The sequence below is a fragment of the Rhagoletis zephyria genome, unplaced genomic scaffold (assembly GCF_001687245.7).
Source record: "Rhagoletis zephyria isolate East Lansing unplaced genomic scaffold, Rhagoletis_zephyria_1.1 Rzeph_scaffold_00127, whole genome shotgun sequence".
NCBI classification, from domain to species: Eukaryota; Metazoa; Arthropoda; class Insecta; order Diptera; family Tephritidae; genus Rhagoletis; species Rhagoletis zephyria.
The window spans coordinates 140900-167325 of NW_016157211.1; the positions used below are offsets into that span (position 1 = coordinate 140900).

General features: G+C 37.8%; 1 protein-coding gene across 17 annotated transcripts in view; it reads right to left on the reverse strand.

Moving 5' to 3' along the window:
- The window catches only part of Syt7 (Synaptotagmin 7), a 432298-nt gene that overhangs the window by 120531 nt on the left and 285341 nt on the right, over window positions 1-26426 (reverse strand). For 12 of the 17 annotated variants that reach the window (XM_017636960.1, XM_017636913.1, XM_017636938.1 and 9 more), the window contains 2 exons: window positions 22530-22698; window positions 16846-17058 (listed from right to left, as the gene is read on the reverse strand). In XM_017636960.1, coding sequence (XP_017492449.1) covers window positions 16846-17058; window positions 22530-22698 — 382 coding nt within the window. Of the gene's footprint in view, window positions 1-4248; window positions 4559-16845; window positions 17059-22529; window positions 22699-26426 lie in introns of those variants that run through there. The other 5 variants (XM_017636999.1, XM_017637012.1, XM_017637020.1 and 2 more) reach the window with 3 other exon arrangements.

Here is a 26426-nt window from a genome sequence, read left to right on the forward strand (position 1 = left end):
TGAATTTTTTAAGTTACACCCAAAAGCAAAAAAAGTGTGTGTTCGCCCGAGTTCAAACGAAAATTAATTACGCAAGGAAAATAAAATTCTCAGTAGGACTAATAAAGCAGATTTACAAGAGTTCGGGTTTGGCTATTTGTGCAGTTATTCCTTTGTAATAAAGAATTTCGTGACCTAATTGATTTAAGCTCTTTACATTTTCGGAGGAAGACAAGAAAAGTAAAAATCCGTCGAAGATGGTATGAATTAGAAATGGAAGTAGGCTTAATTTTTCCGACCCGTCCCGGCTAGGGTACAGAACACACATCCAACAACACGCACTGAGAAAAAATCAGTGAGGCCCAACCCAGCACGACCCAACCCAATTGGGGAAAAAATTTTGGAATTGCCCCAAAAATATTAAATTAAACGAAAAAATAAGCATACCTTTTATTTCTTTATAGCAAAGAAATTCCACGATACATGTTTTGTACTGAGAATTATGGACACATGTGTACTTCCTATATAATTTTAGTTTTTTCCCCGATATTAAGTTTTTTTTGCTTTGCTCCAGCCATAATACTTTAAAAGTTCATATTTTTTGCTAAAACCAAATATTTTCTACGTTTAGTTATAGTAAATGGACGCCTGGTATTGCTTACAAAGTTTCAGGGATTACACTAATACTCAATACGGAATTTTCAGATCATTTGCCCGTTAGTGAAATTCTAAAATTGGCCAATTCAGGATGCGAAGTGGTTGCTAAAATATCTCAATCTCAACATCTGTTTTGGTTTCACCTAGAATTTTTGCCCCGATAATTTATCTGGCTTTTTCGTTGTTTTGCGTTCTGCAAGCCAAAACTCAAACCTGTTTTACCTCCTTCAATGGTTTCAACTATGTGTATTAACCCCCAATTTAGGAAAAATTTCTCTTATTACAAACACCAATAAATTGCATATATAAAGCCAATATTTTTTTAACGAAAGTCAGCTAATATTTAAATTCTTTTAAGAGCTCTGTGACTTGTGCGCTTTTGGTCTTATAAATATTTCGCACTGAAGTAGAAATGGTCACGTGGCGCAAAATAAATACAACAACCTTTACGACATATAGTACAGCTCTAAAACCCAGACTGATCATGCGACAGTGTTGCCAGATAATGAAATTATTTTCTATGAAATCCGCGTTGCTAATGAAGTCTTAATATTGGCCTTATAATAATTTCACCACTACAATTCATTCAATCTTTGAAAGATTTTTAATTTTCTTTCCTTCCACCGAAAGCTGTAAAGAGCGGAAATCATTTAATTCGCGAAATATCGTTTTTAACCATTAAACGGTCTACACAGAATTTAATTCCTTGACTAATTTATTTGCGTTTGATCTCGACAGAAGCACATTTTTACATTTTTGCTTTTGGGTGTAACATAAAAAATGCATAAATTTTAAACCTTTTGAGACTCTTATCTCTAAAAACGTTATTGGAAACAAACTTTTAATCTTTTTATTGAATATGGTTTGGCCAACATAAATTTGAGAATATGGATCGTAATTAAGAAAACTAAGAAACGCCATCGTTTCAAAATACATTTTGTATGAGATATAATTAAAATAGTGAGATAGGAATAAATATAGTTTGATTCATTACCATCCATTGCAAATTTAACAAGAAATAGTAAACTTACAGGGAGTTTTATACATCAAATTTGCCAATAATTTCTAAAAAAAAAACCAAAATAAATGTTATGTCCATTTCTGTCCGTTTTAGTATGAAATTAGTCTATGTGCAAATTTTGTGTCCAATCGAAGGCCAACGGGTTAGAAAATCATCACTTCTGATTACATTTGATATGGAATCGGCGTAGATATATGGGCTAATCTCCGGAACCGTGCGATTCAACGCTAAAAAACGTAAATTTTTAAATTGAACACAAAAACAAATTAACCGCACTGCCAAAAGATCTGAAAATCCTTTACATACGCACATATAAATTCACGGCCGTTATTTAGACAAAAAATATTTTATGTATTTAGCATTTTTAACGAACTTTATGAAGAATGTTATCTAACGATCACGCTTAATGCCAACCTTCTATGTTTTAGGGGAAATTTGAAGCCTTTCACGCAATGACCTATTCAGACAATTAATCTATATAAGTATATATAATACGTGAAGGGATTTTTTGTCCAGGTCATCAGATCTGCACCGTTCGTCCGATTTACAAAAATGAAGGGAAAAATTTAAGGGTTCCGGCTATAGATGTGCAGTAGGGCTTTTTTTTTAAAGAGTTGCCACCTGTTAAAAAATTCAACTCAAATTATGTAATAATAAATGCCAATGGGCGTTTTAACGCCATGCGTGTTTATTAGTATTTGTTATATTTTAAATATTTTCAAAAAAGACCTGGGCAGCGTCCGGCCGGCGGGCATATTCCCGTATACATACATTCTCTGCTTGAGAAGGCAGCGAAAGTTTCATTCAACTGCTCGATCGACTTGTCGACTTGTCCTTGTCTTGTCCTTGTCGATGCAAGTCGACCCTGCAGTAAAATTTAGAGACAGTCTGACAAAGCGCTAGTTCCGAACTACATATCTCAGAACTATCTGTGAACTAGTGCAAAAGGAATGCAGAGCGGGACAGTTGAAACTTGCGGTGTAAATGTGCAAATACTCACTACTCGTACAATACGAAAGTAGCTCAGCGAGAAGACCACCGCCTCAACCATCGTTGGTCGCGAGTTCAAATCGCGGTGGAGGCAGTTGTGAGTTTTCAAATTTAATGAATTTAAATTGTTGCGTGCAGCTTACAATATTTTTTTTTTTAAATAAATTACTGGTTCCAAAGTAATGCACTGGGCGACAATTGTCACCGCCAATGACATCGCCGTGTAAAACTGGACAGTTGAAAGCATTGCTTGGGTATTGAGCTAGAACTGGTACTGTCGGCAAAAGGTCTAGTTCTACGCTAGTTCTAGGCTAGTCAGATTTTCTGCAGGGGACTTGTTCTCACGAACACAGTGACATAAATTGCACGCACACTATAAAAATACTCTGCCGAGGCTGCCCAAGGCACACAGCCGTAAAAGGTCTTATTTTATTCTTTCATGTGTAATTAATATGTATATGAACAAATAAGAACAATTTAGTAATCGCTGAAAGTGCAAAATGGAGTAGAACTTAAAATATTACCAATTTGATAATTACGTGTGACAAATTTCTAATTGTTACATTTTATTTCCAATGAGCAGCACATATTTTTCTCAACGCCTAATGTATTTTCCAATATTACATTTACTATTTGTCATGATTTTTGAATGTCTCCGTTTAGCGCTGAAAAAGTTATGCTCAAAAAACATACAAAAGGTACCCATAGTGACACGTCAAAATTGGTATTTTAATGAATTTGAGTGCTTATAAAAATTAAAATGACATTATTAAAGTAAAATAAATTAAATAAGACACAATAACTCGTCACATTTGTTATCAAAATGGCAAAAGTTTTTATAAAAAGTAAAATTACATTAACAAAATTAATTTAAAGGAGAGTGACACAAAAGCACACGGTTCCGGATATTTGCCCATATACATGTATGCTCTTTAACCGTTTTTCGTTATTCGATGGTGTTAGGACAAAGTAATTGAGAAATAAAACCATATACATATACATATGTACGTATGTACATCATCAAATAACGAAAGCGTAATCAAAAATCATCGTGTATGTGAACACTTCTCATATTCCGGTCTGGAGTAAATGCTAAGGGAAAAATGAAATGAATGAAAAATTCCCGACAATACAGCTTCATACGTTTTGCGAATATTAAACTAATAAATGTATTACAATTACATACATATATTTCATGTTAGCCTTATTTCGGGGGAGATTAATCTGTAATGAGATGCGATAGCAATGTTGCGCAAATACAATGCAATAGGAGTGTGAATGTCATTATAACAATAGTCATACGACGAATCTTGTCAATGAAGTGGGAATAGGGCTGATAATTGCATTTGCTTTTTGAATCGCATTGCTATCGCACCGCAAAAAATCCGCTGGGCATATTCATGCATGTGTATGTGCCGCGTCCGCATTTCGATCCATGTACGTGCGGATGTATGTATGTATATATGTATATGTGTATGTATATACGCTCTTATTTATATGGTGCCTTTACATCAATATGTATGAACATGCATATGTACGTTTGAATTAAACCCTCTGATTGCCGTATCTTAGCATTATTTTAACTCAATTCACCATTTTACCTCTCCTAAGAGTCATCGATTGCACTGTGCGCCATTTTGAAACAGCGAACACAACTTATACGATCCTTTTCATTTTCTGCGCTTAAATTACTGTAGTTTGTTCATTAGAACGTGGTACAGGGACTTTTTAATTAAGGTACGGACCGCTTGTTCAGCTAATTTCGCGGCTGCTTTGCTGTTCCCTTTCTTTGATTCCGGTTTTGGTGTGCTTACTCCGGCTTTAATCTATGCCACTGAACAATAGTTTGACGCGGTTTCGAAATCATATCCTGCCAGTGTTTGGTTTCCGAGGCACCAGATCCGTTCTTTCCTGTTGCATTGGAGCGATGAACCAGTTATACATGGTGTCAGTTTTGCACAGGTGGATTTGGACCATACCAGCCGAGTCCACGTGTTTAATCATTATATTTTTCGTAATGTTGATGATTAAGTTATATAGTAATGAAGGGGTTTTAGTTGATGTTGATATAGATGTTGGTGAGGCAGTAGGTAATTAATGTATGCGGCGGTGATCATTTGGTCAGTTGAATTTTTAAAGTTGCATGTTTTGGTTTATAAAGAAATGGAAGAGTTAGTAAAAGAATTAGTAAACTCGATAAATTAGCAAAATGTTTTATAAATAAATTTATGTAAGATACATATATACTGTGTCCAAAAGGCAACGTAGAATATCTGTTCGAGTATTATGTGTGTATATATTTGTTCAGGGGCACCGAAATTGCGCATATGGAAACTGTGCATTTAGACATTATTTCGGTCTCAACCGAAACTGTGCATGTATGCTTTATTTCGGTTTTTTCCACATGCTTTATTTCGGTTTTCAACCGAAACTGTGCATGTATGCATTACTTCGTTCTTTCACATATGCATTATTTCGGTTTTGAACCGAAATTCTGCAGGCATGCATTATTTCGGTTTTTGTTTTATGCATTATTTCGGTTTTCTAACGAAAGTGTCCATATGGTTAATTTCTTTTTTTTTCTATTATGAATTATGCACTTCTACGGTTGGTAAAACTTCTTTTAGCTGTATCCTCCTCGCGGGTGCCGACTGGGCAATGGGCGTCGCTGCTGTCACCGCGATGGCTTAGCAGCTAGGCTAGTACCCAGAGCGGGTCTTGGCGGTTCGAGCAGGCGGCGTCTAGCGAAGGCAGGAATACGTATCCATCCTTCTCTACCTAGTGCTTTTCTCTGCATATGAAACTGGAGGAGGGGGGGTGTATGCTTACTTCTGCCTTTGCTAACGAGGTACTTGGCGGTAGGTATAAAACCCTAGGGGTAGAGAGAAAAAACTCAACATGGAGGTCAGAAAAGAAGAACAGCGGGCTGGGATATCCGCCCAAACGTCGGTGGGAGAAGGGGCGGGTCGCCAGCGGTCACACCTCTGCTGTGAAGGGAGCGGTTCACAGCAGTTGTATTGCTACTGCCAAACCAACGCTACAGCGCAGGGGTGCCACAGTCGACGAAGACTCGGACCTCGAAAGCGGTGAGAACGTAAATACTCAGGAAGAAGAAGTCTTGCTACGCTCTCCGGGGGATGCCAAAGGTGCTTGTTCGGCCTCAAAGAAAAGGCCTTGGGCAAAACCCAGTAAGGAGGGGTTGAAGGCTAAAGCTATTTACAAGGCAGGGGTCAAAGTCCACGAGAGACTTAGCTGCAAGTCCAACTGGACGAAGGAAGAAGAGGAAAGGTTGGCTTGGGCTAAGGGAAAAATGGAGGAAGGCCGGGCGTACTACGCGGCAAGGCCACGATTCACTGCCACGGATCCGGGATTCGCAAACCAGATCGAGAAAGGAATCGCGGATAAAAGGTAGTTGTCTGCTGAAAGCGAGACAACAAGGCCGGCCAAAAGAAAGAAGCGCAGAGACGACGCTGTGAAGCCAAACGTCAGGCTCGATCAAGAGAAAGCGGCGGCAACGGCCAGTGAGATAGCCAGGAGACATCTAATCGTGGCACTCATTGACCGTAGCAATCAGCTGAGCCAAATGTCTCAGGAGCGCTGGGGAGAAGTAAAGCTTAAGCTGCTGGATTCGCTCGTCTCGAAAATGGATGGAGACCCCAACACGACCATGCCAACTTTAGATGGTGCGGGGTGGCTGAATGGGGTGAAAATTATAAAACGTAAGGACGACCCCTCTCTAGTATGGGTAAACGAAGCTGTTGCGACCCTTCATGGCCTGTGGGAGGGCGCCGTCTTGGAGATTGTGACCGAAGCTGCATTCCGTCCTTACTGAAAGTGAATGTGCTCATACCCGCACGGTAAAACTGGAGAATGCGTTGCGGCTTCTGCAGAGACAGAATCCAGACGTGGCGACGGGAGATTGGAAGGTGTTAAAGATCACCAACTCAGGTAAGGAAGATGGCAGCCAAAACTATATCTTCGGGAAGATGGCGTGGGGCATAGGCAGCGTATACCTTCGCTTTAAAAAAATAAACCTGGCCGATAACAACCACAACACGCTGAAGGAGCGAGAGGTTGAGAAGGATCTGGGAGAGGTCCTGGAGGCCGCCTTGAAGCTCCAGGAGACCGAGAAGGGTGAACGGTAGATTCTATCCGACCCGAGAAGAATCCTGATCCTTGCAGTGAAGTATACCTACATAACAGCAAGGTCGCCTCTGCCGAACTTCTCCTCAATTTAGAGAGGTTCGGCTATGATGCGGCTTTAGTCCAGGAGCCATGGTTAGCGTCGGGAAAAGTGGTATCTGGACTAAAGTCGCAAACATACTATGCGCACTTTCCGAGTGCAACAAACACGCTAAGAACAGCTATACTGGTTAAGAAAAGTATACACTGTTATATTGATCTTAACTTCTCTTCAGATGACCTGATGGTGGTAGCTGTGAAGGATGGAAAGGATGACGGAACACTCCTTGCATCTTGTTACATGCCTCACGACGAGGAGGCGCCATAAAACGAGCTCCGGAGGTTGGTGGGAGAGGCCGAGAAGGCGAAACGTCCACTCTTCATAGGCGCGGATGCCAATGCACTCAACACGGTATGGGGGAGGGAGATACCAACGAAAGGGGTGAGTTTTTACTAAACTTTATATTAATAAGTAATTTAGATATAACTAACCGGGGTGAGGAACCAACTTATTGGCCCTACCTAGAATAACGTTCTTGACATAACACTACACTAGTGGGGGAATCGGAGTAGAGAACTGGGAGGTGCTTAGTACACCCTCGTTTTCTGACCATAGGTATGTAGGATTTCAGACAAACTTCGCAGCACGTACAAAAGCGAAACTTTCAGAAATCCCGAGAATACCCACTGGGAATTTTATGAAAGGGCATTGAGGAAGAATCTAGCCAAGTATAGGGTAAGTGACTCCCACTATGAATTCGAGGGAATGGTGATCACACTTACCAACACTTTAAATAAAGTTTATCGCATTGCATGCCCTCCGCTACATGCAAAGCAAGGTTCAAAGCCACCTTGGTGGAACAGGGGGCTCGGAGCGCTCAGAAAAAATGTTAGATACTCTTCAAACTGGCCAAGGTAGCCGATGACGGGTTCTACTGGAGGGAATACAAGATGTACTTAAGGAATACAAGAAATTGATTCGCAAATGCAAGCGGGAGTCATGGAAAAGCTTCTGCGGCGAGTTATCAAAGACAACCGAGGGAGCCAGGCTAAGGAAATTGCTATCCAAGACCCCGACTACTCCAAGGTTACTACCCAAAGAATGTGGAGAGTGGACTGCAAGCAGTGAGGCACCATACTTGAGAATAATATATGAGGGATGTTTAAGGTTAAACTGTCCTTTGGAGAGAGGCGAGGGTCGTATTCATACCGAAGGCGGGCAAGGGGAACCCCCTCTATTCGAAAGAATATAGACCAATTAGTCTAACCGCATTCCTTCTAAGATGCTCGAAAAGATTCTGGACGCCTATATTAGGGATAAGATGCCGTCGGCCAGCATATCAAAGGCGTAGCATGCTTACATGAAAGGTAGATCCACTGAGACTGCACTTCACTCACTAACCGCGGAAATAGAAAGAACTCTGGAGCATAAAGAATATGCCTAGGGGTCTTTCTGGACATAAGTGGGCATTTAATAATGTCTCCTATGAGGCAATAGTGGAAAGTCTAGAAGCAGCCCAGGTAGAGATTGCCATCCTACTATGGATAAAAAGTCCGCTGAGCTGCAGGAATATTAACGCGGAGTGGAGCGAAGCCAGATTACTCAGACTAGCGCGTAGAGAAACTCCCCAGGGTGGTGTTTTGTCACCACTCCTGTGGCTACTCGTAGCGAATGAGCTTCTGGGAAAATTCGATGGGAAAGCACCCGGACTAATTGCCTATGCGGACGCCATAGCTATAGTTGTTTCGGGGAAATTCCTAGACACCATCAGTAACGTAATGTAAACCGCTCTAAGGGTCGTACATCGATGGGAGACTTCAGCAAACTTAGAGCTAAATGCGGACAAAACGGATGCGGTACTATTCAGAAGAAGGTACAAAATCCCCGCGTGGAAACCCCCGAGGCTCAACGGGGTGGAGCTATCAATCAAGGATCACACCAAGTACCTGGGAGTAATTTTGGACTGCAAACTGATATGTAGAGGAAAGGGTAAAAAGGCCAGTGGTGCCCTTTGCGCATGTAAAAGAATGCTGGGTACCACATGGGGTCTATACCCCGGCCTCATGCATTGGCCTTACACAGCGGTAGTTTAGCCGATATTGCTGTACGGCGCTCTGGTATGGTGGACCGCTGCCAACAAAATCTCGCATAGAAAACCATTGCAGCGATAACAGCGGCTCGGTGCACTGTGCATAACAGGAGCGCTAAGGACCACTCCAACGGCGGCACTTGAAAGGTTACTTGACCTATCACCAATCGGCATCGCAGTGGAGAGCACTGGAGGGAAGTCCGCTGTGAGATTGATGGCCTTAGGTGAATTCTCCGCTAGAACCTTCGAGCACTGCTCGATATGCAGTGGGATGAGGACAAAATAGACCACATACCCCCACGCTTCACTTGGGGAAGAAGGTTTCAAGCTACGTTTAAGGAGGGCGGATGGCGCAGGAGCATTGGACCCGCCATGGGAAACAAATGTAAACAAACAAACAGCTGTTTACAATTCTGTCAACCATTCACAATAGTACAAATTTTTATCGATCAAGTTACACAATAGCAAAATAAAAGATGATCGACTCGATTGACAAATTTCTATTCTACTGCCAGTCGACACTCGCAATAGGGGCCTGGATTTGCTCACACAAGCTCTTGGCTCAATCCTTATCCATTCGTCCTGAAATATACCAGCCAGAAATGCGATTGCTTTATAAAAAAGATAACCACTTTGAAATATGAGTGTTTTTACGCTCTAGAAAATAATTTCTACAACTTCACATGCGCGGTTTTGCATTTTGTTGATACGCGGTTTTGTACTTTAAACGACGATATGCATCATTTCGGTTTTTCGGTTTCGGTTTATCTCGGTTTTTTTCATATGCATTACTTCGTATGCACAGTTTACATATGTACAATTTCAGGGTGCCATTTTTTCAAACCAACAGTTGCCATCCAAATAGCAAATAATAGGGTCAAAACAAACTATGGTGATACAATTGTTGGTTGAAAAAATATCGCAGTTATTGGTTTCTTAGGTAATAAATCCTTTGGTGTATTCGCTCGTTTATGGTTGCAAAGAATTAATGACAATATTTTGACATTATGAGCTTAAAAGAATTTATTTTATCTTAAGAGTTCATTTTCTATTCAACTCGCTAAGACAATAGTAGCATTTTAGTTATATCAGATTTGCCACCGATTGGCATTGGTTTGGCTGGTTTGTTGTATTAAATACTTTTATTTTTTTTAACTCTTGATCACCCACTACAAATAACAGTTTTAGGTGTTGATGATTAGAATTTTTTATGTACAGTACTGTGCTCTTAAAAGGAATAAATACCTACTCTTGAAAAAAAGCCAAGTGATTAATATAATCAATTATCTAACCAGGCGCACTGCACTGCGCTACACCCTAAAAATGTAATAGGCAGGGAACGGATTTTATTCAAGTTGTCTTTTTTCTGCGAAAAATTACCAATATTTATGGGTCGATTACGGGTGGCAACGCAACGACGGTTCGGTTGCCAGCTAGCAACGCAACTGGAAGGAAACTTTTTATTACGAATGGCAACTACCGGCAGTTGCTGTAGAGTTATCGATAATCGACATTTGACAGTTCGGCAACCAGCAAGTGGTTGTAAACAAGCTGTGTTAGTAAAATGAAATTAAAAAAGGTCAGCAATAATGCTAAGTTCAGTATAATTATTTGTTTAAGAGGGAGAGAATGGCACGAACACACGAAAGGATAATTGCAATCCTCTAGAGCTGCCGCCTGCATTGTAAGCAAAAGTTAATTCTTTCAAGGTTTTTGTTTTATTATCCTTTTGTGTTTGATTCAAAGCATATTCCAGATTTCTAAAAGAAGCTGTAGTATATTTGGTTAATACACAGAGAAACGACTTTGCTAAACTTCAATACCACCGCTCCTAAAAGTTTGCGCACCTCTTCGGTTTTTCGCAGAAGAAAGTCCCACGGTAATGACTTAAATTTGGGAAATTTGTATGTCGGGTGTTTTAAAAGGGGTGCTTCAGTAGATAGAGGAAACCATTTGCAATCGGTGTTTCACACCGTGTACACCACAAGAACTACAATTTTAAATTGTTGTTTTGATGTGATTTTCACGATAGGGGTATTCTCGAAATGTTGCAAAGCCGTTGCGCATAGCACGGATTGCACGGATTGCATAACTTGCAAACACACAACAACAAAATACGTGGGAAACAACATATCCCATCGCTGCAAAATATGCAACGTCGAAACCCATGTATATATTTTGCAAAAAAGCATAGCCAAATAAATGGGACCCTGTGCTAGTTGTTTTGTTGTTAGAATTGCTACATATTTCTCTCATTCCTCTCATCTCGCTCACTTTATTTTTTTTTCGCTGTCTCTTGTTATTGTATTTGATACAGAATTTCGGTGCTTGCTGTCTATGCGTGCTACCACTTTGCGATGGGATGCTCTCGTACTCTTCCAAATTTGGAATAGTATTATTGCATTTCGTGCAATCCGTGCATCGTGCAAGACTTCGAGAATACCCCTGATATTCTGTAAAAGCAAAATACATTGCACAATGTTAATATCCTATAAACTATTAAAAACTAAAATATTTAACACACTTTTCGCACATAAATACGTTCCAAAACCTCCACAGCAACCACAAAAATGCAGTTGCCTGTTTGCAGACTTTATAGTAGCTGCAGTTGTCAGTTGAGAGTTTCCAGTTACCATATGTAATATCGTTTCAGCGACTACATAGAAACACAACTGAAGTTCGGTTGCTATTAAGGATGCGCGATACCAATATGATATTCAATATATCAACAACTTTGTTCAACATATCGGTTAATTTATATCGATATGGTGATGCGATATGATATCGATACAATATTTTGTTTCTATGCTTGAAAAATCGGAAACTTTTCTTTACGTTCTCTAGGCTTTTGAACTGAAAATAAAATTGAGTACATAGTTGGAAAATGTGTTCGCTCACGCAAAACAGCTTTTGGCATAGTAAACATGAAGAACAAAAATTCATAAAAATATCTAAATTTCTTAAATCAGTGTACAATTCTCAAGAAATGAAGGCTCGTAAAGTTATTTCTTCAAGAAAATCTACAGCAAAGGCAAAATACTTCTTGCATAAAAATAATATTAGCTAACCAAGACAAACCAGAGCCGCTGTATGGCATTTTAGGCTTTAGCAGATTCAATTGATCGTGAAATTTTGTATACCGAACAACCAACTTTAAAATTCTGTTTTTTGATGTCATCTGGAAAACCAATTGAACGGTACTATTTGTACTCCACATTTAGAAATACATATGTAAATATGAAAAGGTGTCTCTCTTTGAACTTGCTTATGAGGAGGCGAAAATCAAAGTTTCTGAACTCTGGTTACTATTTTTTCAAACTCATTAAAGTGCATCTTATCCAAAGTAACTTCGTTATTTGAATTTATATTTGTCTTTTAATTATAAATATACCCAAAAAACATATATTTCTTAACCATTTCGTTTTCGATATTTCCGATATTCAATATATAGATATTATTTTAGTAGATATATTGGTATCGGATATTGTGAATTTAGAATATCGCGATACCGATATACCGTACTTTCATTGCCGATACGCATCCCTAGTTGCTATCGATAATCGACCCAATAGCTTTCTCTGAGTCCAAATATAAACATTTGATGTGCCCTTTTTCCTTTTTGATGATATTTACCCCTTTTTGCCTTTAACTAAAGCAGGGATAACACGATTTCTACATTTTTGCAGATACAGAGTGGGGTTTTTAAAGAGCGTAACTCATTCTCGATACAAATTTCTAGACATCACCACTCGGTGACCGTGGTGAAGTTTTTCCAAAATTTTTAATACATATTAAAAATAAAAGCCCATTTTCAGACATCTTCTTCTTGATTAACTCTACGACCGTTCACCGGTTTGGATAGAGACCAAAAAACCTCGCCAATTTACTTTCTCCTTCGCGAGGTTGCGCGAGTTGTACATCCCGAGTGCACACAGGTCCTTCTGCACTTGGTCCTTCCATCGGGTTCGTGGGCGCCCTTTTCTTCGTTGTCCAGCCATGGGTGCCAAGTCGAAAAATATTTTCACTGGAGCCTCGTAATCCATGTATACAATATGCCCAATCCAGTGCAATAGTTAAATTTCCATGCACTAAACTATGCCCATGCCATTAAAAAGCTCGTACAGTTCGTCATTCCATTTTCTTCGGTACTCGTCGCCCACGCGAACAGGGCAAATGCGTCTTATTTTCGTTCATAATCGTATAGTCATGATGAGAGATTTGTAGAGCGTAAATAGCTCTGCTGTTTAATTGCCTACAGAGCCTAAAGTAGCACCTGTCGGCAAGAGTTATCTTTGCTTGATCTCCATGCTGACATTTTTGGTTGTATCTATGCTAGATAACCCTGTTTCTCAGGCCAGCATCAGCTTGAAATAGTCGCACGAGAATGAACGGTATTAGTTTTTCGGGGATCCCAGATTTAGACATGGCGTCGTGCGGGCACAAAGAGAAGTGCTATGGATATTGGCTTTAACATCGATAAAAAAATGGTGTGTGTAAATTTTATAATCTAGTGTCTTCTCCAAAAATCTGGTGGATGGCGAAGATTGAGGCTCTCTACTCATGGAGTTTGTTTAACATTTTTAGTTTTTTAACATTATCGCCAACATTTGTAATTAAGTTGTCATCTATTCCGTAAGGTTTTTTGTTCATAGAGTTAAACAAATGAAATGAAATGAAATCAACGTAAAAATTTTTCATATTATGGAACTAAATTTGTAGTTTCTTTTTCTCATTTTTCTTGTACAATTCAAATTTCAAAAATAAATCCCTCTATTTGCTTTTTTCAGTTGTTAGTTCCCTTTTCTGCCTATTTCTCTCTTTGGCTTTCTTACCTTTTGTTGCGATTTTCAGTGCTTATTCCCCTATTTGGTTTTGCCCTTTTTTATAGGGGTTGGGTCCAAAAAATCCGTTCCCTGGTATGTACTTACATATGTATTTACATATGCGGGTATTATTTGAATTGGGGCTTTTCATATATTTCCTTTCATATTTTGATTGGTTCGACGATAGTGGTTGCTTGTGAAACAAATCCAATGATTTTTCAAAAATTAATCCAGAATGGCTGAATATAAATTTTTTAATATTTGGACTCCTGTGATACATACATATCTATCTGGAAAATTTTTTAATAAATACATTTTTATATTCACGTAATAAATATAGATTCACAATTTGAATCTAGTCGGAATATTTTGAATTAGAATACAAAATAAAATCGGACTGGAAATATCTCAAATCCAGCGCCAGCCATTGGACCAATTTTCGGACCCAAATCTTCGTTTACATGTCTTATGCACATATGTTCTAAACTTGAATTGGGCTTATTTTAGAACAAAATAATTTAACTTTACTTAAATAATTTATGTTCGGACTTTAAATACGGTTTTTGGAGACATACCAACTCCAGCGCCACCTATCGAGCTTTTTGCGCTACGCTTCCAAGCTTCTCAGATGCACAACTGAAATATGTGTATGTATTAAATATCTATGTAAATCATGAGGGTTGAGGGAGGAAGTTTTCTTAACACTTTTCTAGCACTGCGTTATTTGTAGTTGGGTGACACGTTTGTCTATACTAGTTTCCTTATCTAAATATTACATATATTTATTTAAAACGTCAAAACTATTGAATATTCATGTGGACGCATTTCGAAGTTTGGGGGGCTGAAACATGGGAACGTGGGGTTAAAGTAACGCCATCAGCTAATGTGCTAGTTTCACAAAATCGGCAATTTGATATCTATATATATTACATTATAAATGTAAAAGGCCCTATATGACAATTTTTCAGAAATTTGCTTGTTAAAATATTTCGTTGGTTGGCATTCAATACCAAATTTCAAAGCCATATCTTAGATGAAAATATGATTTAACGGAATCCTTGGAAATACTCTGTACGTATTTTCTATGTTAATTTAAGACGTTTTTTGGTCTTTTGCATTGAAGGTGACAATATATAGTCGATGATGCCGTAGTCGATGTTCCATCGCCTGACTATGACGAGGTACGAATAGCGATTTCGCGGCTGAAAAACAACAAAGCTGTGGGAGCTGACGGCGAAGAGCTGCTAAGGTGCTCTTGAACATGGTGAGATGAACGCATACCCGCCGGCTGGAATTTAAGTGTGCTTTGCCCCATCCACAAGGAAGGAAACGCCACAATAAGCGCCAACTAGCGCGTGATCAGCATAGCACCTAAGCATATATTACCAGTCCTTATGGAGTATATTGTCTGAAAGGCTGAAGACCACCGTAAGCGAACTGACTGTGACTTATCAGGTATTCACAATACGCCCAATCTTGGAAAGGACTCGCGAGAATAGGAAAGTCACACACCATCTATTTGTCGATTTCAAAGCCGCTTTCGACAGTACGAAAAGAAGTTGTGTTTCTTCCGAGATGTATGGATTAGGTATCTCCGCGAAACTAATACGGCTGTATTAAACGACGTTGAGCTTACCACCAGATTCGTCAGAATTGGGATAGATCTCTCCGAGCCGTTTGACACCAAACGAGGTTTAAGGCATGTGATTTCTTTAATCTAATGTTGGAGAAGATGATAAGAACCGCAGAACTGAACCGCTCAGGCTCAATTATTTACAAGAGCGTAAAAGAAAGGGCTCCATCCGTTCTGCCTTCTCGGAATTAGATAGAGGTAACACATGAGGGTCCGGTGGTCAACGAGAACAAAACTGAGTATCTCCTGTCATCAAACAAACAGTCAGAGTTTCGCCACCACGTCACTGTTGGCAGTTACAAGTTTGAAAAAGTATACGACTTCGTTTATTTAGGAACCAGCATTAACACCAATAATGGCAAGCCTTGAAATCGAACAGAGAATCACTCTTGCCAACAAGTGCTACTTTGGACTGGGTAGGCAATTGGGAAGTATAGTTCTCATGAAAACGATGAAACGATTTTTGTGTGCCTTACGACGATATAGATATAGTGTGCTGAATTAAATTACAGCGGCCACGCTGGCTTGGTCATGTTATGCCAATGGACAGAAATGCTCCAGCTATGAAGGTATTCAACGCGGGCCGCGATGATGGAAAGACCAGGTGGAGAAGGACCTGGTTTTACTTGGTATTTCCAACTGCCGTCAGTTGGCGCAGAAGAGCAATGACTGGCGTGCTTTGTTGGACTCGGTCAAAATCGCTTAGGGGCTTTCAGCGCCAAACAATAGGAAAGCGAAATTGGAGCAGCCAATGGGCCCAAAATTCTTTATCTAATATGCTCTCAATATCAAAAAGTGCGAGTAAGAAGTGTGTGAAAAGCCTTAGAGAATTCGTATTATGTACTCTGAACTGCTGCTCTAATGATGGTGACAAAAATTTACTTTCATAAAGAATGGTTGCGATCTGGAGGAGTTGTACATATTTATCGATTCTTCCATACCAAAATAATTATGATAAGTTTCTATACTTGGTTGGAGTGCATAGCATATAGGAAACAAAACGACCTCTGTCTTTATATCTTAAAAAGATTTGTAAGTAAGGTATGTAGATATGTATGAAGATGTTATAGATAAGTTTCAGACTTGGATTTCAATAGCTTTGCACGTAAAAAAGGTGTATCATCATAGCATTGCATTATATATTTATTTTAAGATTTGTCCTTTGTAAATGGAGATTACCTCTACTTCGTGCTCATATATTTTAGAATCCATTATTATGAATTTAAAAAATTTGTGTAAGGTATGTACATATATCAATGTTTAAAAAGGACATGCAATGTATTTGTTATAAGGAAAACATCATTCAAGAGTTTTATGTAAATTTAAGCTTGAGGGAAAATTAATGTCGCATATTTGTTTAGGCACAAACATACACATGTATCTATATTTGGCCTATGCAAAATTATTTGATATCTTTTGAAATGTTGATGTGCTTGAATGTATTTCTTTGCCTCTTAGTTCTTTACTCACCAGCCAATAAAATTCTTCCAATTAACTCATTTCGTCCAATATTATCAAAATCCATTACCATAACATCTAAGGAGCATTCGCGTATCTTTTCCCATGGTACATTGAAACTAAAGGACTCATTAAAGACAGGATTGAGTGTGCAATTAAATATTGGAGTCTTTCGTTTTTCAACGCGTTTATCGCCGAATTGTAGCCACACCTTAACATACGGATCTGAAAGGATTTTTCGAATGGATTTTATGACAGTGATTGCTTATGATTTTTTTTGTGCATAGGTGGAATGTATGTATGTTTTCATCTAGAAATAGGAAGTATGTATGTAGTTTTGAATTATTATTTTTATAGTTAACTAAGCCTTTTTTTATATACATACATACACGTATGAGGAGTATTTGTTTTATAGCGTGTGGGAATCGGTTGACTCATGAATTGGTTTTCCGTTCTGAATTAAACAAGCTTTTGCACGAATACTTAAAATTAAGGAATGTAGTATAAGATTGTACAACATCGACGTTCAAAAGGGTTGATAGAACACACAGCTATTTACATATATACAGTGATGGTGAGAATATTTGCAACTCAAGCCTAATAAGTGTACGTACTAGCTCAAAATGGTATATTTATATATGTATGTATGTACAAGTTTGTACAAATTGACTACATTTTTTTTCGTTTCTGAGCAATTTTCAATCAAAATAACGTATGGCCTATTTTTATGCCTAAAGTTTGCTTTCAAACAAATATGCATTGTTTTGTGTTTGTTTTTTATAATAACATACATTAACTTTGTTGCAGAACTAACGCGGATGACTAAAGTAGCCATGGAGAAAAACTCGGAGAGTGAACATTTGGAAAATCGGGAAAACACTTGTGAAATCGGGTAGATGTATTCATCTTTTTAATCTAAGGGGTTCGGAGTAAACACCTCCTCCAACTCCGCGTTCCATTTTGGAGTCACCGGTGTACAGATGATGTGTCCAGGCGGAGATATCACGTTCTCCCCGCAAGGCCTGTGAAATTCTATTTCAGGTCGTAGGTAATCGGTAGCCAGTCTATTATCAAGAAGGGATATACATTGGATAATACATAAAAGATCTCTAATAAACTGACTACTCTACTAGCTTGTCGTTGGAAGAGAATGTAGATGATCCATTCTCAATTAATTTGAATTAAAATTCTCTGAGGAGAAGCTCGGCCAAACACTAACATATGTGTAAGCGCCAATCTATTATTATTATTAAAATTCTCTGCAGTACGTTTGATCCTTATTTATAAGATCCTTTCCATAACTGACAATCCCAGCTATTCTCGCACCTACATATTTATATAAGATTGGACGCTGAAAATTTCCAGACAGTCAATTTGTTGGACATTTGGTTTCAACCCCTTTCTATTTTGGAAGGGACTTTAGCCTTATGTACGTAATAATGAGCGGATTCCATGCCTTTGATGCAGTTTGGTTGACACTGTTGACAGGTTGGCGTAGTTTTAAGCTGTTGCAAAGTTGGAAGTTTGGTGTTGTAGGGGTTGACATCGGCGCCTCTTTAAATGGATACTGATCCGGGAGATATTTTCTCCAACCACCGGATTTCACTATATACTGGGTGGCGCCGAATGAGCTATATGGTTTAAATGGTTTATAACTTTTTTATTTATGCGATTATTGTAATTTTTTTTAAATACAGTATATTATTGGGGAATTTTTTGCAATTAGCTTTGAAAAATGATATCCTGTAAGTGATGTCCATTTTCTGCTTCGCACATACGTGCTCTTCTTAGCATATTTTCCATAACTTTTCGCAGAATTTCGGGTGTAATGGCCATGATTTCATTTCAGTTGGAGAATGGTTCTTGGTTTGTTAACGTACACACTTTCTTTCAAATATCGCCAAAGAAAACTGTTAAAAAGAATTCAAACCATATAGCTCATTCGGCGCCACCCAGTATTATAATCAAAAATTTGAGGTTTTTTGGCCGAAATTACGATTTTTTCAAGGTAAAATGACGATTTTTCAGCAAAAGCATTCGGCAACGCTGCTGGCAGGTCATTTCCAGGCGTGGGTCCCGTTGGCATAGAGTAAAAAAAAACTGTTATAAAGAATTCAAACCATATAGCTCATTCGGCGCCACCCAGTATTAAATATTATTTTGCAGAGTTGAGTTTTATTTCAGCTTAGTTATAAATACATATGTATAAATACACGAATATTATTAGAATTATTGCAAGTTAAATATTATTTTAATGTTCAATGAAAGTTTAATTTCGGATAAAGTCTTTCTTTTGATTTTCGGTGTCAGGGAAAATCCTTAAATACTTTTTCCGATCTATTTGAAGGGTTTTTATCATGACTGGTTTACGCGAGAAAATAATTTACAAATAATTTTTTACAATACCGTTCTTGTCGATTTACCGTCGCACAGTGGAGATCGTGGCCAAAACTTCAAAAGAAATGAATGTGTTAGTAAATCTGTTTGTTTCAATGCTGATCGACAAATGGCACCTCGGATAAGAAAAAGCGAAACAAAGTTTTGAAATTGTTTCACGTTTAGCAATACAGTGAGGCTTAGCTTAAGTAAAAATGCTGCCATTTTATTTGTGAAATTTATTCATTGCTATGAAGAGCTGTAATTAATTTATTAACCATATTCTTACATGATATATCAATGTATAAGAATTGAATTTTATTTTTAAATAGTTTATCGTTTTATTGATATGCTAGCAAATGCCCGGCTTGCTTCGCGACGCCTGATAAGAACTTTTGCGTTGACCAATACAAAAACCAAAACGGTTTGTGAAGTAGAAGTTATTAGTTTAGGTTGAAACGACCGTTTTTACTTATATACACTAACTAAAAACTACTGTTATACCAGTCTTTGTATTAATTGGTGTTGAATCTGTATGATCCACAAGCAGTTATAGTTCCGGATCTGACTTTTGAGTCAGCTCACTTTAGATCTAGGTGTGCGATATGATTTGGAGCCAAGCTGATTTGAGCTTGTTTTATATAAACTTCTATTCAAATAACCGCATTCGAAAAATTCTTTGAAAACATTTTTTTATGCATTTCACATATGCTTTTTCGTAGATAGGAAAAACAAAACGAAACAAATTTTAAATAAATGCACATACATATGAATTGACACCAAACTGATTACCAACATCTGCCCAAGCAAAGCCTTTTAACGATTGGCAAAATTTCACGGACAGTAGTATCTTTACGATGACGTTTGTTCAACTTCAAAAAACTTTCGATGACATTAATCGTGAATCACTGTCATCTACAGACTTGCTGCCCAATAAAATTTCAATCTAAGAGACTTTGAAGAAGTGTATAGAAACACTCGGGCTGGTATGCATTGTATAAGAAGAATTAGAACTAAATATTAAAGTGAAATTAAGTTGCATCATAATCGATAGAAAAGTCTGCAATGTTTTGAATGGTCAGCAATCAGCAACACCATGCAACATTTGTGGAGCAAAGCCATCAGGGATGATTACGAAAAATATAAATGAAGTTTAACACTTTACAGATGAACACTAAAAACTATAAATTCGGCCTTTCCAATTGCATTGTTGGATAAGATATATGGAGTGTTTATGGCATATTTACTATAACCACGAATTTAATATAAAAGGAGAGCTTTCAATTAGAGTGGATTTTACAAAAGCGGGGTATGTAAATTCAAACGATGCCAACACTGCGCGGCGCTTCTTTTCTGAACCAGGAATTGTTTCCAAAATCACTGGTATGGATAAGAGTCTTTTTTTATCTAGCGGGGAGCAAATAGTTAGTTAAAATGTATACAATGAAAACAGAAGACATTTCTAGTCAGCAATATGGCTGGTACAATAGCCCCCATCTGTTCACAAAGTGGCACGCATGGAAGAACTAGAAATTCCGATTAGATGGCTATCGGAATAAACTCAGGAAACGTCGAATAAGATTTTTAAAATTGCCTGGCTTAATAATAGTAGGTGTACCCTAGGGTGGCTGATAACGAGGATGTATTGCATTATCTCTTCAGACCCCCTTACAAGTAATATCAAACGAGAAAAATATGCTGCTTGGTTTGAAAGAAAACTTAAATTATTTTCATTCGTTTTGCAATAAAATCGAAATAAAATTTATTCCGCCTTCATTTATTTTTACAAAAAAAGTGTTATTATAAATTTCATTATCTAAATACTTATGTACATACTTATTAGCGATTTTTACACAATAGTATTATACTTTTCAATTACATTTTCTTAACTCCGCATTTTTAAAAACCTTATCTCTTGTGGGGAAGGTGGGGATTTGTGGAGGCGTAATTTTAAGCTGATATTTTTTTGAGTATTTGGTTTTTGGGATAAAAATACTTAATAAAATATCTCACGCGCTTTTAAATTATCATCCTATAACTAAGTTTTTACTTCAAATATGTTAATATATATCGTGTTTGGCATTCTGATTTTAATAGTTTTGAAGATATTGCAATTTAAACATTTTTCAAAATTTCCGGGGAGTGGGCGTATTTGTAAACGGATTAAGTTCATTTTAGCACTACTTACTAATACTCATCAAGAAAGCTTGTGTACCAATTTTGAAAGTTGTAGGCCCATTTTTACCATTTATGTCCAATTTTTGTATCAAATGCTCCCACTGTGCGTCGGTGATTAAGTATATATGCACATGTATGTATACATATGCATGTATAGGTATTTGTATCTGTATGTATGTATTTATGTACATACATATGTACATATGTATGTGTATTAATGTTCTTATGTGGAAAGCTACATACGTATACGAAAATAATTATGTGTATATATGTATATCGCTCGCTTAATAATAATGGGAATCTACCTTTTTGGAGATTTAGTCATACAATTATAAGCTTGATAAGGCGAATATATTCAGTCAAACAGATAACTATACTTCTCGAAAATGGCGAATATATAAGTCTTTCCATCGTTTTTTTTGTATACATACATATATGGATTGGTCAAACTGTGATTGTGTACTACAACAAAATTAAATTTTTTAAGCAATTTGCTTTATTATTAAACCTGCGATATGATATTTATGTATGTATATGCACATGTGGGTGTATGCATGGAAAAGCCTTTGCGTGTTTGCCACTTATGTATGTATGTATGTACATGCATCTTCCGTACTTCTGCTGGAGTTCAGCTGGTGACAAGAGACGAACATAAGCTAACGATTTCATGCATTCCCGATTGCTAGGCAATTCGATAGCGACATTCCTGGCGAGTCGTTAGTGGTACCAGGACGGTTACTAGTGACAAAATTTGCGACACCAATTCCTTCCCCCAACGAATTTAACATGGCGATGTCATTGGAGGGTACAGAGTGGTACGCGTGGTATGACCTTTCGCTAGCGATTATCTATTGCCGACTACCAATCGCTAGGGAATTGCCTAAGGACTAGTAATGCACAAAATCGCTTGAATGTGATATTTTCAATATAGGTGTCGCATTGCCTGGCGCTAGCGCATTGCATAAAAATCGGTAATGCATGGAATCATTAGCTTATAGCCGTCTCTTGTCACCAGCTGAACTCCAGGAGAACCACGATGTCATGATATCGAAAATATTAATGCGAATAGAATTTTGAACACGTATTTATGAAACTAAACATGAGTGTGTAGGTGCGTGGATGCCGGATTACCAGTTACATACCTGATTTGCCATTGATATCTTTTGCTTTCAGATTTCGCGCCTTAATCAATGTTAATGTTAGTACTGAATTTGATGGATGATAGCAGAGCGATGAAAGCAATTCACCGCATTTATCCTTAGCCGGTGGTTTCAGTGCTTTCCAAAATGATTGCTTGCTAGCGAAATCAACCTATACGCATGTCGTACGTACATATATGTAAATATAAAGTGATAATGAAGATGTAGAACTACAGAATAACTTATACCTATACGACTAAACCTATGCTTTTAAATATATAAAACAACCTTATTAAACAGGAAAGGGAATATACATATTGAGTGATCATCACATTTTACTATAATCATCTTTGGTTAATTGAATTTTATCTAACCATGTATGCAGAACATTCGTACTATAGAGTACTTCCCGCTGAATGACATTGCACATACCCAACAAACATTAAGGTTAGAGAACGATTAGAAAACGATTTTTAATTAGATTAGAGAAACTATCGAGAATTACAACATTTTCTAAAGGGGACTTTGTTCTCAATATCGAGAAAGTTGTTAGATATCTAATCGTAAGCTAACGCTGAATTCTAATTGGATTCTAATGTCTAGTGTTTTTCAAATCATTCTCTAAACAAATTCTAACATAGTTTTCTAGCCTGATTTTCCATTAGAGAACTACATTAGAATCGAGAACTGTATACAATTCGTGTACATACTAGCCGTGTTTTTTTTGGGCAATGATCGGGATCCGGATTTAAATTTTGAACGCAAATGTAACAACGATATGATCCTGATCCTAGGGAGCTACAATGTAATACGATGCGAAAAGCAATGCGATTCGAAAAGAAAATGCGCGAAAAGTTATCGGCGCTCTCTATCACTAACCCAATGGTAAATCATATTTACTTTTTGTAAGAACCAGTGATAAAAAATAAACGGAAAGAAAGATTTTTCGCTTGCATACTTTTAGTGTTCTCCCACTCTAAGCCAAACAATTTCTTTACATTTAAAATTGTTTGTTATCCATCAGACACAGTATGCAGTATTATAACAAATTTGATAGAAACGCTTCTTTTGTGGATTTGTTGCAAATATATATCTAAAATTACATTATAGGTATTAATCTAAACGCTTAAATTTCGTAAATTAATCGGGTTTCATACAAAATTAAGTAAGTTTACGTGGTTATGAGGCATTTATGCGTTTAGATCTGTGATGCACAGCGTTGGCAGAGCTTCCAATACAAGTTCAAAATCTTTTCCTCAGTATTTTGTGTACCGGCGTGTGAGTGTGTACTAAACGCACTCAACAAAACAACTTCCACATGAGATGCTTACTGCATGAAGTACACATGATTCAATAACACTCTTGGGACGCTAAAATGGCACAAAAAACGCCGATACAAGATCAGGCCATTTTTCCAAGATATTGCGAATGAAAAAAATTCAATGGGCGCATTTCTAAGATGCAGCTGTTGCTAAACTGTTGAGTGTTTGTTTCACAAACGCACAGTTGAGTAGTTCCGCTCAGCTCAACGGTTGACAACTTTACGTCATTTTTTCCATCATAAAATTATTTCGTTACATAAAGTCAACAATTTATATAAGTTAAAAATGGTGTTTCCCTTCCGTCAGTTTTTATAGAAAATTCAAATAAAAAAATAATTTGTCTGCTGGCGAAACTGGCTGTTGATAAAATAAAATACACGTACAAACCTTGCAGGGAAACCGCGGACTAGTGAATCAAATTTCTAGTTCCGTACTAGGTCTTTAGCACCAAAAAGGAACTAGTCCGATATGAACTAGATCCCCACCAGTCCAAAATCAGCGAAAAGTGGTACTTTTAAAAGACTAATTTTTTTCAGTTTTTTTTCACTAGAAAGCGATATCTAAAGTGACGAGTTTAGAAATGGTTCGGAACTATAGAAAAAGGGATGCAGAACGAACTAGATCTTATTTGTCGAATTTAGAACAAGTTCGGAACTTTCGAATAAGGGATGCAGCGGGGGGCTTGTTTACTTTACATAGATATGTGTCCGGCGGCTTTTTCGTTCAAATACGCTTCTATTCTGCGCTTCGCAGATGCTTTTTCATAGCTTGGTAATACGAAACTAAAATTTGTGTTNAATACATATATTAAAAGTAAAATAAGAAAAACTCCATTATAAATCCTGTGCTGTCCATATTTTTAGCTTAATATTTTTCTTTTATTTTTGTGCTGTTTTATTTAATTTTGCTTGTTTACAAATGTCATCTGTTCGTTTGGCAGTTTATGTATCATACCGTTTCTAAGACGTAAATGTTGAACTCAACAGTTTACAGCATTTCAGCAACAGTTGAGGTAAACAGTTGCGTGTTAGAAGCGCGCCCAATCATTCGCATGGAAAATGTTACTCATACGCCTTGTACAAGTAGGGTCATGTACGATATGACGTATGAGTAACATTCAGCGTGATCATGAGTTTAATTTTCCGCGAACCGTTTCACTTTTCGTTTCCGAGTATTCGCTACGGGCGGATGAAGAAAATTCGGGTGAATTTGTTTTCGGGCGAAACTCGCGATGAAGCCCATTTTTTCCTGTTCCTATTTCATACAAAAATTATTGCAGCTTTTATACCGCTAAATAGCGCGAGGCGAGAATTTTAAGTTGTTTTCTTGACGACTGCATTTTGAAACTAAAATTTATTAAAATGTTGCGTGCAGCCAATTTCACAGCTGCCAATTAAAATGAATTTTGACAGGCTGTATGTGAGATCAACGTGATCAACTTTAAATCAAGTTATTGATCGTGTAACTTCGCAATAAAGCGCAATTTTCAATGCACTTGCGCATTGTAGGGCGCCAGTTAAGGCATCTAGTACCGGGATTCGGGATCCCGAATCCCGGGAGTCCCGTGTACTTTCTTGAGTCCCTAAATTCCGGGATCAAGCCCAGATCCCGGGATATAATGTAATTTACGACCAAATTAAAATAAAACGACATTCAGACACTGTAATGGCATAAAATAATTATAAAATGCAACCCTGCCAATAATCAAATAATATACTACAATTCTAACGCTACTATTATTCTATGCCATAATATATATAACATATACATGAGGCATTATTTTTCATATCGGACACTAAATTTGGTGTCACAATTTCGATTGGCTTGACATTTTTCCTTTTTTCTCCAAAACTAGTTTGTTATCATATTTTAATTAATGGTAATCATGTTCCGGGATCCCGGGATTACCAATGTAAGATTCCGAAATCCAGAGATTCACAAAATGGTCCGGGATTGGATGCCTTAGTGCCAGTATTCCGGATGTCCGCTATTTTGCTATCGCATCGCATTACAGGGTAAACCCCCTGGTTCAATTTATGATCCGTTCTGTTTGTTTTGTTTCACTGTTGATTTGACAGCGCGGTTTGTTAGCACTGACAAATGAATGCATACATAAAACAAGTATTCTGCCATTGTTTTTAACTTGCTTCAAATAAATAGCCTTTCAGGCCTATTCTGCTTGTTACCGAACATTCCACTTCTTGTAACCGCAATTTTAGGTACCTTGGTAACGTTTTAAGGCGTAAAACTTTGTGTGCGCTGGGTTTGGGTCCCGCCACGTTAAAACCCCGCCCAATGAAAAGAAGCAAACAGCCTCGGATGAGACCCCCTTTTTCTGATGACGACCACGGCAAACGTATAAAGGACTATGATTTAAGGGTATGCACCTGGAATATCCGGACCCTTAATGGGGAAGGTGCCTCTGCCCGGCTGGATCAGCTCATCGTTAAATCGTCTGCGATATTCGCCATCACCAACGCGTAAAGGTCCGTAAATCTTTCGCAGAATCTTTCTCTCGAAAACTCCAAGAACCGCCTCATCAGATGCTTTCATTGTCCATGCTTCCGCGCCATACACC